Here is an 18481-nt window from a genome sequence, read left to right as displayed (position 1 = left end):
CCATCCATATAGACGACGAAAAATTGTCAGTCATCTTTTTCTAACGAATCATTTCACTAGCAATGTTCCCAAGAGAAAAGTCTCAAAAATAACCAGCAGAATTTTAATTTTTAAAACATAAACAATATCAGTAAATGAGTAAACTAAAGCGTAAATGAAACAATATTCTTATAGTACATACATATACAAATGAAAGTGTTTGCAATTAAATAATTAAAAAACATCGAGCTGAACAATGAAGGATCAGGTCTGCAGAGGCGGTCTGAAGAAGCTGTTGTTCTTTATACAATTGACCAGCCACTTGATTCCTTCATCAATCCCCTCCCTGCAATGATCATTTTTAGAAAAATTTAATTGTAATTTTAATTAGTAAACATAACTGGCAACGGAAAAAAGAGCTCTTCTACAGATATAGACAATCATACAAACCACATNGTTGACAGACACACAGACCAAACGACCGACCAACCAACCCAGTAAGAGCAGATGCAGATTGTGTTTTGCAACTTCTTTGAATCATATCTGACTGCTCCTGACAGAACAGCTTATCTATTATGTTCATTGAAACGCAGTTCTAGGAGGTTCAAAAAGAAAAATTAAGAAAAGGTAAGCTAAATGTGTTTTTGAGATTATAATGGCAAATTAGCACCTAAATAATTGATAAAATTTTCACGAATTAATCTAAAACAACACAATGCTTTCAACAAAATACCAATCAGACACAAGAAGACCGAACAATAAATATTTATACCGGTAAATCCTGTTTGTTAGCTAGTACAAGTAAGGGAACTCCTTGCAGTGAAGCATTGGAAATCATTTGGTCTAGAAGAGAATGAAAAATAATAAAAAAATTTTATTAAATCTTAACTTTAAAAAAATATGGAAAATAAGTTCAATAGAATATTTAGCGAATAAATAAAAATATTAAATCATTTCATTATTAGTAAGAAAAACGAGGAAACAGTCACCAAATGCTGATTTAGACTCATCTAATCTATTCTCATCTGATGAATCGACAACATAAATGATAGCATTGGACTCTGCATAATACTTTAAAGAATTGTTTGTAACAATAATTGTTCATAACAAAAATATAAATATTGACGACATTATAAGAAACAAAACATGAAACATAGACACATGTTAAACTTTTATTTTCAGAACCATAGACATATGATTACAACCCAAAGGCATCAACATGCAAAACAAGCAAACACGTAAGAAGAACTGAATAAGAACGAATATTATTCACATGGAATGCATACTTTATCCCAGAGAGATTGCAATTCCTCCTGCCCTCCCAAATCCCAAAAACTCAATCGGATGTTTGATGTGTCAATCTTCCCAACTGAAGAATATATATGTTATGCAACTTTATATAATTAACAATAATCTTATCACAAACTTTTATTGCAATGTGAAATATTATTAAAATAATTAGTCTAAATAATTAATAGACAAATAAATGAATGAATGAATAAACAAAGCAATGAGAAGAATGAAATAACAACAGCACTGACTGTTCAAGCCAACGGTTGATGTTATCTTTTTCAAATTAATCCCTTTATAGTTTCTGTTGAATTTGGTTTTCGTTTGCTCAAGGAATGTCTGCGAATTGAAATTAAATTCAAATTTATTAAAATATAATTAATAATAATAAGTAATAAAAATAATTGTTACATGCAGTGCATCAGATCTATAAATAACCTATTATTTAATAATAAATATTTGTAGCAACATGTCAAAGATACATATATGTCGTTATAAAATACATGTATATATAAATATATATATATATAATTGACAATATAGTATTATACTATTAAAAACAACCCCACATAAGTACTAACAGTTTTTCCAGCATTATCCAACCCAAGAATGAGAACAAAATATTCATCCTTTTTGAACATGTATTTGTAAAAACCTGTCATCAGAGTGAACATCCTGAAGTCTAAATAATAAATACTAATTTATAATTTAAATAGTGAATAATTAGTTAACTAATTAGTTTAATAATAAAACTGACTTTTAAACAGTAAGCCAAACTTTTTTAGGTAATTTGAATTTGAAGAACTTATTATTTTATTTTATTTTATTTATTCATGAATTCTGCTTGGGCTTCATGAATTCATGAATTCACCTACGTTGAGTCGTTGAATTATATATTTTTTAATGTAAATATTTCTTCTCTTGATTAAAGATATAAGATAAGATAAAAAGAAGTTCGGTAATTATAATTACGTTTTTTGGGACAACGCCATTTACATTACACTTTACACATACAAGTTGTCATACAAGCAAACAGTTAATAAGAAAAGTGAACCTCCAATGAATACAAACATAAAAGGTAAAATAGCTAGAATCAGTTTCAATGAGATAGAAGACTTCATCATTTCATCATCACCATCATCAGCTGCTGCAGAAACTTCCAGCTACAAATGCTACCACCACTACCACTGCCAAGACATCACTTTAAGGGAGCTTACAGAAGCTCTGAAAGCTATGAAGGATGCATTTGACATAATTCATAGGTCATAAATGGCGACCCGAAAGTACCGTCTGCCAGGCCTTGGCACGCCCTGTTGTAGGTGTATTCAATCGAGGGGGTTTCCTACGTACTTGTGAGGGTAGTGTTTTGAATGAGTGGAGGATTCTAACTGTAACCCATTGCGTCTGGTGTGTTTTTGATGGCGATTTTCATTCTTTTAATCAGTCAATTATTCTATCAATCCATTAGTTTTTTGTCGGGAGGAACGAGAACTTCAATAAAGACATTATCCGCATTCAAGCTGGCACTAAAATTATAATGAACCCAGCCATCAGATACTTTAACTTCAACTACACAGCCCTTTTGGACGATATTGTATTACTAAAATCTCGTGACATAGCTGAGACGTTAAAAACCGATTTAATCAAGAAGAACACTATCAAAGTCAGTGATTTGTATTTAAAACTGAATAAAAAATGATCAACAAATGGAAAAACAAATATAAAAATATTATTTTCTAGATTCTAAAAAGTGCAAACACTGTAGATCGACAGGTACAATTAATTCTGTAAATGTGGCTGCAAGTAAAACATGAGAGCCACACTCCTGCTGAGAGACGAGCCGAAATTTCTGAAAAGGAAATAAAAAAAAATTTAAATTCAATAAAAATTTAAAAATGCATATTCGACAAAAATAAATAAGACCTTCTACTAGGTCCACATTTGAGGTTTGTTAACATCTCCAGACGACTTGCATCATCAGGGCAGGCGTCGTAGGCATTGAATAAACTAGGAATTCAATTAAGTAAAAAACTACGACTATTATATTGTGCACTATTTCTTATTCACTTAATTATGTATACAAAATATTGTACACTAATTACGGATTAATCATTCAAGATACATAACAAAGCCGAACAAGAGTTATCTCATAGCGATTACAAACCTTAATAAAAACCAACTTCTGAACACACACAACACAACACAACTTCTAAACACACACAACACGACATAATGAAAAACAAGCAACAGTGAAATGTAAGGTGAAGTGCTGGAGACATGAACGGATGATGAACAGCAACAGACCTGAGTGGCGTTGGATGCATGTTGATAACAGATATTGCTTTCTCAGTAGTTAACCCATTTATTTGCGTCAGTTGTTTCAGGAATGTTCTACCAACAGTCAGGCACTGCATAACAACAATCATAATATAAAACAATGGTAATTAATTAGATTATAAAAAATAATGATGATAATAATATGTCATTTGATTAGCGTGCTGTACCAAGCTTCAAGGGTTGATGACAACATTTCATAAGCAAACCACTTACACATAGGTGCCATACTAATGGACAGTAATACATGTTGCTGAAAAAATAGGCAACCTAGGACAATTTTAAAACGAAGAAACAAAAGGACACCTTGGATTTTTTTGACTGTTCACTGAAAGCACTGTAAGTCATGAGGAAAAAGTTAGGTGGAGAGATTGATGATGACGACGACAATACTGATGGTGATGTGCAAGTCTGCTCGACCTTAAAGAACTGGTTGAAGCCATAAAGTTTGTTCGTCTGTTTTACGGAACATCGAATGACAAATTTCAAATATTATTCAAATACGTGGACTTTAATCAACAACAATTTTAAAATTTCTAACTATATAAAAAAAATCGGTACAGTGGAAATAATTCAGTAAAGCATAAATTAAAGCTTTTTTTATGAAAGTAGTTAAGTCTAGTTACAACAACTTCAGCAAGAGGTATCAACAGCATACACACATGTGCGCGTTAATACGTATAGAAACGTTTTACCTATAATATGCTGAGATGTCTTTGTATTCGAACACAGTCAAAACTGCACGCAAGGACCGGCGCTTTTAACCATTTCGCCATCTAGCCGCTAAACAAATTCATCATTCCTCTAAAAACTGTTCAAGAGCCACTAACAGAGTATAGAGATTGTAGATATCTCGTGACCAGCGTCAGATACGTGGCTGACTCTCTGGCGTGCTTCACCCTCTTCACGAAAAATTCATCAACTACCTTAAAAAGTTACATTTATCATCGTTAATGAGTTATAATAAGTTTAATTTAAAATAACCGAAAAGGATAATTTAACACATTAAACAAAAAAGTGAATGTAACATTCAATACGATTTGAATATTTTGACAACTTTAATTCAAAATAAGCTAGATAAATAAATCGTTTTAACGAAATAAATAAACATATAGTTGAAAAAACAATTAATCAAAAAACAAACAAAACAACGTCCAGAGAAATTTGAACTTTTGAATAATGAACAACTTTTAGGACAAGAGAAATAACTGCATAGGGACCTGCGTATTAATGATGGCCTGGTTGAGTGTTGCTTCAGGAAGGCTGCTGTGCTGTTTGCCCTGTTCCTCAATCAAGTATATGACGTGCTTCAATCCGCAATTCGACAGACGAAACTGGTCAAAACGTTGGATAAGTTATCAGATATTTATGAGAGAAATTTCGGTGGTCAAAACGAATGAACAAAAAATTACTAAGTGGTCAAATTATAATTGATATAATGCAAGCAGCTAAACTAGCAATTGAAAAATATTTACTAATGGCTAGCTAAAACTCTCAATCGACTAAAATATGTAACAAAAAAAAACAGATCAGCCATTATTGACCAATCGTAAACGATCAATAAAATAAAACTAATCATCTAAAAACAATTAACCAATCAAAATAAGACACAACCGAAATCAACCAACCAATAAAAATTACCCACGATCAATGACAAACAACCAATCAAAATGAGCCACAATAAAAACCAACCAACTAATCAGAATCAGCCACAACCAAAATCAACCAACCAATCAAAATCAGCAACAAACCAAATCGATCACCAATAAAAAACTGGCACCTACTTTCTGCTCCCTGAATCTTCCATCAATAATGCTGCCACCCAGGTCATCCATCCTCTTCCTCTCAACTATCCAATCCAAAACCAGCTCCATTCCACTATCTTAAAATCATTCATTCATTTCTATATCCATTTATTCATTCATCCATTTATTTATTCATTCATTCATTCACTCACTCACTTACATAAAAAAGCACCCATACAGAACAAAAATTTTATATCTTTTTATTAAAAAAAAACTTAATCAGATTGCTTTTATTTGTCATTGTCACGATACTACTCATAAAAACCATCATCAATGCTATCACCAAACTAATAAAATCATAATCATCACCATCCTCATTACTATCACCAACATCAACATCACCATCATTCACATCATCACTAAACAACTAATAATCACCATCATCCTCATTTTCATCATCACTAAATTACAGATAGTATTCACCATCATCATCTTCATCATTTTCGCCATCATCATCTTCACCGTCATAATCTTCGCCATCATCATCTTCCCCATTATTATTTTCACCATCATCATCTTAATCATCATTTTCGCCGTCATCATCTTCGCCATCATCATCTTTATCATCACCAAAAAACAGTAGCAGGAGCACCGCCACCACCAACCGCGACACCTGGCCACCCACAGGAAATCTCCAAGATGAAGTTGCCTCACATCATGTTGAACGTTGTTCTTTATCAGTTCTTTCATCAGCACATCATCAGCCAGTGACGCTGGACCCCTGTTGCGTGCGTGTTTATGTATGTGTGAGTGACAGAGACAGAGAGAGAGAGAGAGAGAGAGAGAGAGAGAGAGAGAGAGAGAGAGAGAGAGAGCGAGAGAGAGAGAGAGAGAGAGAAAGAGCGAAAGAGAGAGAGAGAGAGAGAAAGAAAGAGAGTTTGTGTGTGTGTGAAAGAAAGAGAGCGAGAGGGAGAGAGAGAGAAAAAGAGAGAAAGAAAGAAAGAGAGTTTGTGTGTGAGAGTGTGAGAGAGAGAAAAAGAGTTTGTGTGTGTGTTTGTCTGCGTGCGTGTGTGACAAAATGATGTGAGTGTGTGTGTGCATGCGCGCGTGTGCGTGATCTCCAGAAACTAACATAGACTCTCTGCAATCAACGCAGAGCAGCACATCAAATGAACCAGAAGAGAATGTGACGTCAGCTGTAGATGAAGATATCAGGATGTTGGTTTTGTTGTCATTGTTGCTGTTGTTAATGTTGTCGTTGATGATGTCGTCTGTTAATGTCGCAGAGTGTTGTCGATGTAGTGGCGTTAGTGTGACGTGTTGCTGTCGTTGTTGCATTGGTTGATTGAATTCATTGCACTTTAAAAAGTCATGTTTCAGTTTTTTATGCTTACTATCTAAATTTTCAGATTTCGTCTTGTTGAACTTTTTATTCTCGTTTGAATTTGCCGATGGCGTTAATGTCGTTGATGACGTCATAGATGCAGTTGCCGATGATGTTGTTGGTGACGTTGGACGGTAGTGAGCAGATTTGAGTTTGGATCTTCTGAATGTCGATGCCGTCAGTGTCGTCGCTGTGAAAGTACAATCTGATACAATAGGCCTTTGAAACAAGCTGTCCATATTGTTGTTACAACTGGTTGATGTTAACGATGATGGCATTGTTGTTGTTGTTGACGATGCAGCTAATGTTGTTGGTGTAGATGAAATAGGCACCAATTGAGCTGTCATTAGAAAAAAATAAAGATAGTTAATTCTACAATAAATACACACACACACACGAACACACACACAATACACACACACATACGAGCACACACACATACACACGCACACATGCATACAAGTACCATACAACTTACAATTGTTAATAGAATAGTCGGGTGCATGTTCATCATTCAGGTAGGCGTAAATGTATTCAATGTCATCACAACTCCTGTAGAGTTTTGGATTATTTAGTATTTCAATGCAGTTGCTGCTGGATCATTCAGTAATTCAACGTTGTTGTAGCTAGTATCATTGGTTCTCTAATTATAGAACAAAACAGACGGTCGTCATCAGTATCACTGAAATCTCTACCATCGTTATCATGATCGTCGTCGTCACCATTCTCAACATCATTATCATCATCATCACATCATCATCATCACAATTATCACGATCATCATCATCATCACACCTGACCTCGTATAGTCAAGTGAGTATTCCTTTCCGGAGAGCAAGAGGTCTGTGTACTTGCACTTTATCAAGAACTTCACAACTGAAGTTCCATCTGTACTTCATCATCAAGATGATACCATGATGATGACATGATGATAACATTGTGATACCATGATGATACCATGATAATAACGTGATGATAACATTGTGATACCATGATGATAACGTGATGATGACATTGTGATACCATGATGATACCATGATGATAACATGACGATTACATGATGATGACATTGTGATACCATGATGATGACATTGTGATACCATGATGATGACATTGTGATACCATGATGATACGATGATGACAACATGATGATGACATTGTGATACCATGATAATACCATGATGATAACATTGTGATACCATGATAATACTATGATGATAACATTGTGATACCATGATGATACCATGATGATAACATGATGATAACAAGATGATAATTTGATGATAACGAGATGACAGTGATGAAAATAATGGTAATGATCATTCCCTGACTGACAGCACTAAATACTTACGAATATAAACAAATAGACAAAGAGAAACTAAAGATAAAACTATAACAACAATTTATGCATTTCTTTATTAAGCAAACTTGCACATCCATTTTATTTGCATATTCATATTAACCACACTCGCATATCCAAAGTACATCTGCACATTCATCACATCATTAACATATTCATCGTACTAAAATATTCATAGCATTATTAACATATCCATCACCTTATAAACACATTCATCCCATTATTGACATATTCATCAGATCATTAACATATTCCATATTCATATTCATCAGATCATTAACATATTCACAACATCATTAGCATATTCCTCACATTAGAACTGGCTACTACTAACTGACCATCAATATCTATGACAGCTTGATCTTTCTTACAAGTCTCTTTCCCATCATCCATTACATACATAAACCTTTACAAAAAATATATTGAAAAGAATAATGTTTAAGGTATTAAACTTAATTAAATAAAACAGATTTTTTTTTTAATTATTTTATAAAAATCATAGAAAGAAAGATATTTTATTATTCTTTAAAAATCATAGATAGAAAGGCTAACCTGAATGTATCTGAAGATGTTGATAGCACAGTAGAACTTGTTGATGGATTTGTTGTTGTGGCCGTCGGGATTGTTGTTGAACAAGATGAAGTTATAAATGATGCAAGTGTTGGAGGTTTTGTTGACGATGACTCTTTAAATGCTGACACACAATTATCTAGTTCTTTCTCTAATAAACCAGTGAACTGATGATTTTTTGACATTTCCCCAGATTCATTGCAATAAATATCATCATCAGCCTCGTCATCAATACAAATAATATTATCATTATTATCACAACCATCACCATCATCATCAGCATCCCGTATGTTAGTGATAGTGTGATTATTGTATTCGTTCTGCCCAATTGCAATGCATTGATCATCACCTCTCTTTGATGCGCTAGGCTGCTGAATAAATTTTTTTTGATCTTTTAATACAATTAAATTTTTATTTAATTATAACAAATAAATAAATAAATCAATGAATTAATTAAAATATTTCAAGAGGATAGAATTATAATTGATGTAAAATAATTAACCTAATTAATGCAGAATAATTAACATAATTATTGCAAAATAATTAACGTAATTAGTGTAGAATAATTAACATAATAAATGTTGAATAATTAACACAATTAATCTAACAGACCTTGGAAATGTTTCTTCCATTACTGTTGTGCATATTAACTTTTGGCTTGTCAAAACTTTTAATAAAATCTTCGACTGACTGAAAGCCTTAAACATTGTATAAAATAATAAATACATAAAATAAAGTGAGTGAAAATTCAATTAATGAGATCAATGCATAGACAGGAAATTGGATATTTAAAAAAAAATAAAAGATTCATTTCACTTGATTTTGCAAACTCTGAATTGAGTTTCTCATCTATCTGACTGCATATTTTATCACCTAGCAAATTAAAAAATTAATTTGTACAAAAAGATGAAATGCTTAATATTTACAAGTGACCAAAATTCATCTCAAATCATAATAATTTAACTAGAAAATGTTACAGAATAAAGAGGCCTATCAGATACTAACCAAATCCTTCAAGAATTTTGCATTCCAATCCAGATTTCAAAGTTAAGGGATACTTTTTAATACTTCTAAGAGCCTAGTGTAAATTATATATAACAATATAACAGATAATTATTATTGTAATATAACGAATTTAAAAGTAATTATTAACAAATTTAATACAATACAAATATTTTTGTTGTATTTGAATGATATTGGTGGACTGACATAGATAAAATCTGTATTAATTATTATTTGCAGATATTGATGACTGCAAATCAGATTAATTAACTAATTAGTATTAAATTAAAAGTTATCAAATTAACTGTTAAAGTTAAATAATTAACAACATGAAATAAAAGCCCATCATGATCAAGTTCATGTTATCTGTCTTAATATCAATGATCAGTTATTAATTTAGTAAATTTACTAATTCAACATTAATACTACCTCTCACCAATTATTTGTTAATTTTAAAAATTAATTATAAAACTAAACTTCTAAATTTTCAATTTAAAATAATTAATAAAAAATTTGACTAATTAAATTAAAATAAAAGCAACTTTTTAAAAATTAAAAATTTAATTTTCTGTCTGTCTACTTTTATTGCTACTCTAGAACTCTACCATTACATCTAATACTCTACTACAACTACACACTACAGCATCCATCAAGCAAGACTCAAGAGAACGACTCAATGGAGTCCAGACCTTAGCATAAGTAAATCGGATTTTGACATCCCTATCGGCGGCTTCATTCTTCCAATCAGTCAGCCACCTAATAAATAAAACATTCACATTTGTCGGACGAAACATTTTTTTTGATAAAATTAAATTCGATTTTCCTTCGTATAATTAAATTTACTTTTAACAAATTTATTAAAAAAATTTAAAAGTAAACTTTAGTAAAAAGTTTAAAAACTGCGTCCTGCTCGCTGTGCAACCAGAAAAGTCTTGGTCTAGGTCTAGGTCTATTTGTCTATGGCAAGGACTATTAGACAATAATGTTTCTTCTTGTATACAATCGTACAAAAGTACCATTTTTGATAAAAATTAAAATATAACTGCGTTCGACTCCGGAAACAAAGGCATTTTTAAATATTTTTTGCAAGTGTTTATTGAATTTTTTCAACAATGAGGAAAAAATACATTGATGAAATTGAAAGTAATTTCTTGAAAAAATGTTGGAAAGAACAAAGATTCAATACTGAGTAAAAATGTTGAAAAATTATGAAAAAATTGTTGAATAATTAATAAAATAATTTAATAAGAATTTTTTTAGTTTGTGTATTTGTTCCGATTATAGAATTAAGTTATAATATTAACATTAACACATATTAAAATTCAAACAAATAACTGAGAATATGGACACTTTAAGGATACGAGTAAATATATATATATAAAATTTAAATTTATTAAAAAAGTCAAATGAAAAAAATGCGTAAAAATGTTAAGAAATGTTAACAACGATTTTAAAAAAGAAATTGATAGTAAAATTAAGAAATAAATAATATAGAAGTAGTTTTATCGACATATTGAAAATGAAATAAATAATCTGTAGTGTAGGTAGATAAAGTATTATGAAAAACTAATGTGTTGTTGGTCTTCAGGACTGTGCCCAAGTGCGCGCATGATCTCATCAACAGTCATGCATAACTCGTTCTCAAATTTCAACATTCGACTGAAAATTTACAAATTTACAGTTTAGAAGTTTGACTTTATATGTTTAAATGTATAACAAGTCATATTTGATAAAATCGACTATTAAGAACACACATTTTCTCTGTACAATTTTTGTATGCTAGTAAGAAAGTGTGTATGTTTGTGTACATAATTGTATTTACGCGTAGATTTAACTCAATTTAAATTTAAAATAATTAATAAAAAATTTGACTAATTAAATTAAAATAAAAGCAACTTTTTAAAAATTAAAAATTTAATTTTCTGTCTGTCTACTTTTCAAATTGTTGAGCCCAAGCTTACAAAATAAATTTGTTTCAATTCGGCTCGGCTCGGCTCGTGATATGATAAAGAATATCATGCCGCAACTTGACTCGATGGAGGAATTCAAAAAATGGTGATCCAATGGTTATCAACAAGCTAATTAGGAATTGCACTTTCCCATTTCATTCTGTACAGTGCATAGCATGAATGTTAAATTTCTTCTTTCCTTCTTCGGTGACCATAGAAGAAATGCCTATTATTATTACCATCAACAATGAAACTTTCGATTTGAATTTTTTAATAAACGCCATAGAAATGTTAATGTGATCAAAATTAGTGCTGACACTATAGCACTTGTATTTAATTTATATTTAAATAAATTTCGACCAACTATCGAAAAAAAGCGAACATTTGTTGTTGATATAGGTACCTAAGTCATCACAGAAAAGGAGAAATTGTCATATTTTGCTGATAAATTAATGATAAAATATAAAATGGTCAAGAGATGATAAGCCCTTAATCTTGGAGAGACTTCTTTTCGAATAAAAAAACTTAGAAGGGTTATAAATATAAAAAAAAATTAAAATTAATGAAAACTAATGTATCCATTAATGAAATTTCTAAACTAAACTTGGCTAACCTGAGGATGGCTTTCAACCTGTAGTTAACAACTTTTAGGAACAAGGATTTTTCATAAAACTGGTCGCCAGATGTTTCTGGAATGACGTCATTAGCGTGTGGAAGGGAGCCCGATGAAAACATTCCAGGAGTGGATGCGCTGGACTTTGGAAAATAGGAGGGTGAACTTGGTGAAGCATTTTGTAGCGCTGAACTAACTGGGATGAAGCTATTTTCTGGAGGGAATATCTTATCGGCTTTGCAACTCGAACTTCTCAGCTCTATTTAGATTAAATATAATTTAATTTAATATCGAAAAAGTTTTAAAAATTTGGCTTTATTTAGGTTAAATATAGTAGAATTTAATGTTAAAAATGTTTTCCGAATTTAACGGAGCTGTTGTTGTGTATTAGATAAGTTCTGACCTTCGTTAGAAAGTTGGTCTAATTGATTTCTACAGAAGGAGAATGATTTTCTTCTCCTCGCTTCAATGAACTTCAGCATTTCTTCGTCTTTACACGGTGCTGTCTTTAAGTCCTGTCCAATAATTGGCACGAATGTTTAAATGAAACATAAATTTTTTATCATTCATCAACGATAAATTTATTTAACAATCATAACAATAACAAATTGCCTATTTTAATTTCAACCGACCTGTTTAATGTCAAAAGTGACGTTGAAATTCTGAAGAAAAATGGACGCGAAATCAGGATAGGATAGCATGATGGCGTAGAGGTCGTCGAGAAATATTTTGTGCATATCTGCGTATGACATCGCCCGCACGACGTACGCTGACTTGTTCACCGCCTTCTTCGTACTCATGAAAAACTTCTCTTTCACGTTCTCACCGAAGATGTCGTCCTTACCTGCTTGTTCAACGAACGATGCTACTATTATTAGGTATCAATGATATGTTATCATAACTACTGCTATCAAGTATTGCTACTAATATTATTAAATAAATAAAGACACGATAAAATTATTTTAAGATCAATTAAAGATATAGATTAGCGTTGAAAACAATAACATCGTCGCACTTGATGCTCGTTAATTTTTTATGGTTATATAATTAAACTGAAATGTTTTAACCTAAATAAAAATAATAAATTAATAAAAACTTATTGAGCTAATGAATGCAATCGACAATGATAATGTGTGCAATAGTTTGAATTCAGAGGAACGAAGCTTGAAGAAAATCAACCTTGTCGCGTTAGACGCGTTGCGCCTACATACAAACTAAATGTGTCTCGTGCTGTATGAAAATATAACGTATAACTTTAACAAGTAAAAATATGTGAGCTACTCTGCAAATGTTTGAGGAGCAGAAAAAAAAAATTAAAAATAATTTTATAATTACAAATCCACCTATAATGGCAACAACAATATCCTCTTTCAGGATCTCAATAGTCCCTCTCGTTATGAAGTAGACGGAGTCAAGAACGTCACCCGGATGGATCAATGTGTCGCCAGGTGGCGCGTGAAGACTTTTCAATTTGAGTGACAGAGCACGTAAGCAGCCTTGTTTAAATTATTTTATTTGCGATGTTGATTTATATTCATTCAATCTTTTGTGAAATTAAAAACATTATATTAGTTTATATATGAAGCTTCGTCTTATTTGAAGAACCTGGACTCGCGCCTCTGAATGAGGTTGAGTTGTCCAGCAAGTTTCTGTTGAGATGCAGACATATATCGGCTTGTAGGCAATCGGGGAAACTCTTTAAAACCTTTAAAAATTTGATTTTTTAAATAAATTAATTTCAAATTTAAATGTGCAATGACCAGTATCCTCTAATGCTATCGGCATATCTTTCTGAATAAATGACGTGGAATGAATTTATAAAGCTAAAATCAAGGAACAACTAAAACTGTCAAGTACCAACTTCCAATAACAGACACTACAACTAAACAGCAACATATAATTTACAAAATTAGCAATAGCTCACTAACACAATTCATATCTACACCATTCGTGAAGGAGCGTGTGTTCTGGTAGGATTCCAGAAGTCTGTCGGCCAGTGGTTTCGGGAAGTAATGGAATTTGATGAACTCCTTGATGCTCGCCAACATCTCATGGTACTCCTCAGTTCCTCTGTACAGTCTCAACATTATAGAGGAGACGTTGCCGAATATGGCTGCACTCATCAGAGCTGCATTTGTGTGTTAGTTGATTGGTTGAGATTAATTTTTCATTCATTCATTCGTTTGTTCGTTCGTTCGTTCGTTCACTCACTCACTCACTCACTCACTCACTCACTCACTCACTCACTCACTCACTCACTCACTCACTCACTCACTCACTCACTCACTCACTCACTCACTCACTCACTCACTCACTCACTCACTCACTCATTCACTCACTCACTCATTCACTCATTCACTCACTCGCTCGCTCACTCACTCACTCACTCACTCACCCACTCACTCACTCACTTACTCACTCACTCACGCACTCACTCATTCATTCATTTATTTATTCATTCATCGCGTTTTTTCATGAGATTGTGCTTTCAGTGTTCGTTGTACGATATGGTTGCTGAAATTTAGTTGTTTTATTGCACGAAATATCATAATAAATGTAAAAGTTATGATTAACGAAAAAACGTTGTTAAAGTTGTGGTGCCAATTTTTTGAAAAGCTTTTGAAATAAAAATGATCTAAAAAATAGCCATATTAAAATACATCGAGTCATTAAATCTCAACCGACACCCAAGTAGCATGACGAAGATCGTGAAGACTTTTTCATAATTGGTGACTGGAGCGACGTTTCCAAACCCGACACTGGTTAGAATGGTGAAGGTGAAGTAGAGAGCTGTTATGTAGCGAGACTTCGTGTCTGGCTCTGAGCCGTTGATGTGGTAGGTGATGCCGTGCTGCTTGGCTAGCGAGTCCAACCAGCTTATTGGTGCCTGCGTGCATGTGGTTGTAAAGTAAGACGGTTGCAGGTTACGATTAATTATCATTTTACAAAAAACGAAACATTTTTCAATTATAAATTATAACAACGAAAATTTTGAAAAGAAGTTACATTTAAAAAATTTGCCCTTTCGAACGTGGTAAGGGCGTAAAAGATGCAGGCAAGCCAATGAGCAATGAGGGTAAAGGTGGCCATGAGAAGTATGAGGACGGCCGCCCCATACTCCGAATACTGGTCGATCCTTCGAGCCACACGCAACAACCTCAACAATCTCGCCGTTTTCAATATGCCCGTCAGCCCTTGTGTTAGAGCCTGTGTGAGTCGTTTGTGTGTGTGTGTGCGTGTGTGTGTGTGCGTGTTTGCGTATGTGTAGGTGTGCGCCCGTTTTCATTTGAAAGTTATTTCCATTAAAATTGAATTTTGTATATTATGTAAAATTAAATGATTTATTAAAATTGTTTTTAAGATAAGATTGAAATATTGTTTGGAATTCTAGGCATGAGAGTTATCAAAGTTGTATGTGATGAATAGTGATAAAACAACTTTGCTTGTACCATTCTAATTATTAAATTTTGGTTTTATAAAATAGTTTTCAGTATAAATTTAATAAAAATAATGAAAAAGAAATGAAAAAGATAATATACTAACAAACTGTTGTTGGTTGCCCATATTGGATCAGCATGTTGAGGATGAATAAGATGAATGAGGTATTACCTCGTTAGAAGAAATATCGATGCAATAGCTAATTTATACATAATTCATCATTGTTTAATAACTTGTATGATGTACTCTTAACATATATATATTTTGTCATGCAAATGCAATTGTATCAATAAAAAATCAGTAACTTAGCTTATAATTTAACCATATAACAACGATAATAATGAAAACCATAAAAAGAACAAAAATGATAAAACACATAATAACAAAAAACACAAGTAAAAAAAAACAATAAAAGACTGACGTCACTACTTCCGTTTCCGTAGAGCATCCAATCAAAAGGGACGGCGGCAACGGCGTCGATAATGAACCAGCCCTTCATGTAATTTATGGCAATTTTGCGTGGGTTGACTATCACTTCCCCGTCGTCAACGTATGTTGTCCTTTGGTATTATTATTATTATTATTATTATTATTATTATTATTATTAAGAAACTATCAGATTTTTAAAAGCCACGGCAGCATGCAATGATTTTTTCAGATTATCTTATTAATTCTCTAATTTCAAATTTTAAGTAAAATTAGCCGCTACATTTTCTTCAATTTTTCTTAAAGGTCAGAAACAGTTTACTCTTGAATTATTATACATTCTGATTTTATTTTTTTCAAACGGCTAGTTCTGTCCTTACTCTAGAGATTATCTGATATTTTTTGGTTTTTATCATTTCAGTAGAACCCCTTAAAACCGGTGCCAGAGTGTTGTAGTCGGTTGGAGTCGAAGGATTTTGCCGAAGTCTGAATCTTTTAAGAGGCCGGGGTCTGAGTCATCAATTTATCATCAATACGAAAAGCTTAAATAATAATATATTTGTAATGATAAATGAATATTTATGTATACATTATTGTTGCCATTAATTAACTATGAAAATAACTCAATAGATGCGCTTATAAATCTTCAATACAAGAATCTTCAATTTGGCATTGTTGTGTCGGAGCCATTGGTGACACCTATATTAGTTGCTAATGCGATAAAAAGATTACTGTTCATTTATATGAAAATGTAAAATAAATAATTAAACAAACAAATATATATATATACATATTATAGTAGCATTGTAAAAATAAATCCGTGGAAATGAAAAAAATAGGGAAGCCGACCTGAAGTTGATGAGGATGTCAGCGACGAACATGATGTCGACGAAGACTTCCACGACGTTCAGGAAGTCGATCCAGGCTGTTGACTCGCCTGTCTTCGCCGCATCCTCGAATGAGAATGTAAAATTTATCAAATTGGACGAATTATTTTTATCACTAGATGATGGCGCGTAATACTGGTACGAGACGATGCTGTTGCTGCTGCTGTTGCTGCTGCTGTTGATGATGATGTGGTTGGATGGATAGTAGGACGGATGAATAGAGGTTTTGCCTCCCAGCTTGACGGTAAAAGCTGCCATGAACGGCGTAAAAACAGCTGTATAGAGGACCAAGATGAGCGTCAACCAGTCCCAACCGGTTTTGAAAGGCGAGTAGTGGAGGATGATGAATTTCGGAAGTTTTCCATTCTTTTTGTGAATTTCTTTCTGAGGGCTGGGTGATTTGTTACTGTTGATGGATGTGAACTGCACCTTTTCAAATGATTCCTTGTCATCGTCGTAATTCTCAATCGATATCTTTTGTTATTTAAAAAAATAAAGTTTAGGTGAAAAAAAATTTTTCAGACTCGCAATGTTCGCACTCACTGTGAAGCTCAACATATAAAACAAGCAGCTTTAGAACACAAATCAGCACTGACACCAACATATATCTTAAGGTCATTCATACTTTTTATAAGCAAATAGACATAAAATTTTAGTAGCACGGAGCCAACGGGAGTCACCGAGTTTATAATCGTTCTTTATCAATCAGGTCAAATAGACGCGAAGTTGCTTAACAACTTGCCGGTACTTAAATCGTTGTGGAAACATTTTTGTTCACCAAAGGCTGCAGCAGGCACACCAAACGACGTTGTACCCATTTATTGCATGTACACGAAAGCATCGATCCACACACACACAAACACACCACACACACCACACACACACAAACATACACACACACAAACATACACACACACAAACACGCCACACACACACACAAACATACACACACACAAACACACCACACACACACACAAACATACACACACGCACGCACAAAGCGATGATTGTTTTATTGTATAAGAAAGGCAGCATTTGAACCAGGTCGGCGGGCAACAACACACGAGACAAGGGCACTCCTACCGTCTGAGCTAACTCATCGAGCACACATTTTTCATCAAGCCACTTGTGCACGTATTTTGTTCACCACGCTCAATAATGATGAATGGAACATATTGAACTAACTTGAGTCGGCCTCCGAAATACATCGTAATCGTCATGGTAGGCTGTCGAGGTTCCCGATAGCTCCTTCAACACTTTTAACACCAAATAATGATTTTTAGCCTGCAAATAATTTTGAATCTATTTTAAGTATACGATCGTTATTCATTTATTTAAATGAACGACATGCAGTTAGTCGAACCTTTTTTCTCAATTTTCTCTGCTCGTACAAGTTTTTACATTTAGTAACAATTATCGACATTTTAAACTTTGAGACAAATTATTTGAAATATTAAATAATTAGCAACAATAATAAACAAGCGCTAAATATATAGTCATAAAT

General features: G+C 32.9%; 3 protein-coding genes across 3 annotated transcripts; all 3 read right to left on the bottom strand.

Moving 5' to 3' along the window:
• Positions 1–243: 243 nt before the first annotated feature.
• HELRODRAFT_156111 (hypothetical protein) lies at positions 244–1943 on the bottom strand (the record flags this gene model as incomplete). Its single annotated transcript, XM_009031087.1, has 7 exons — positions 244–325; positions 474–574; positions 752–822; positions 969–1050; positions 1266–1348; positions 1521–1608; positions 1851–1943. 7 exons carry the CDS (start codon positions 1941–1943, stop codon positions 244–246), a joined length of 600 nt encoding a protein of 199 aa, XP_009029335.1.
• A 923-nt stretch (positions 1944–2866) lies between these two features.
• HELRODRAFT_189672 (hypothetical protein) lies at positions 2867–10683 on the bottom strand (the record flags this gene model as incomplete). Its single annotated transcript, XM_009031086.1, has 18 exons — positions 2867–3118; positions 3193–3276; positions 3574–3677; positions 3910–4059; positions 4434–4529; positions 4824–4937; positions 5388–5485; positions 6014–6129; positions 6481–7072; positions 7211–7326; positions 7533–7620; positions 8431–8498; positions 8645–9033; positions 9275–9360; positions 9479–9535; positions 9668–9740; positions 10303–10420; positions 10544–10683. The coding sequence occupies 18 exons, from the start codon at positions 10681–10683 to the stop codon at positions 3049–3051; spliced, it is 2559 nt and encodes an 852-aa protein (XP_009029334.1). The 3' UTR covers positions 2867–3048.
• Positions 10684–12849: 2166 nt separating this feature from the next.
• Positions 12850–17319, bottom strand: HELRODRAFT_69639 (hypothetical protein; the record flags this gene model as incomplete). The annotated part of the gene is made up of 9 exons (XM_009030603.1): positions 12850–13073; positions 13570–13722; positions 13832–13931; positions 14155–14354; positions 14912–15113; positions 15233–15433; positions 16086–16224; positions 16940–17043; positions 17221–17319. Coding segments are annotated over 9 exons (1422 nt in total), but the record flags the coding sequence as incomplete, so codon positions are not given.
• Between the last annotated feature and the right edge of the window lie 1162 nt (positions 17320–18481).

This window comes from Helobdella robusta, assembly GCF_000326865.2.
Source record: "Helobdella robusta unplaced genomic scaffold HELROscaffold_7, whole genome shotgun sequence".
Classification (NCBI taxonomy): Eukaryota; Metazoa; Annelida; class Clitellata; order Rhynchobdellida; family Glossiphoniidae; genus Helobdella; species Helobdella robusta.
The sequence above is the reverse complement of the archived record's forward strand: the minus strand, read 5'-3'. Positions and strand labels throughout refer to the sequence as shown.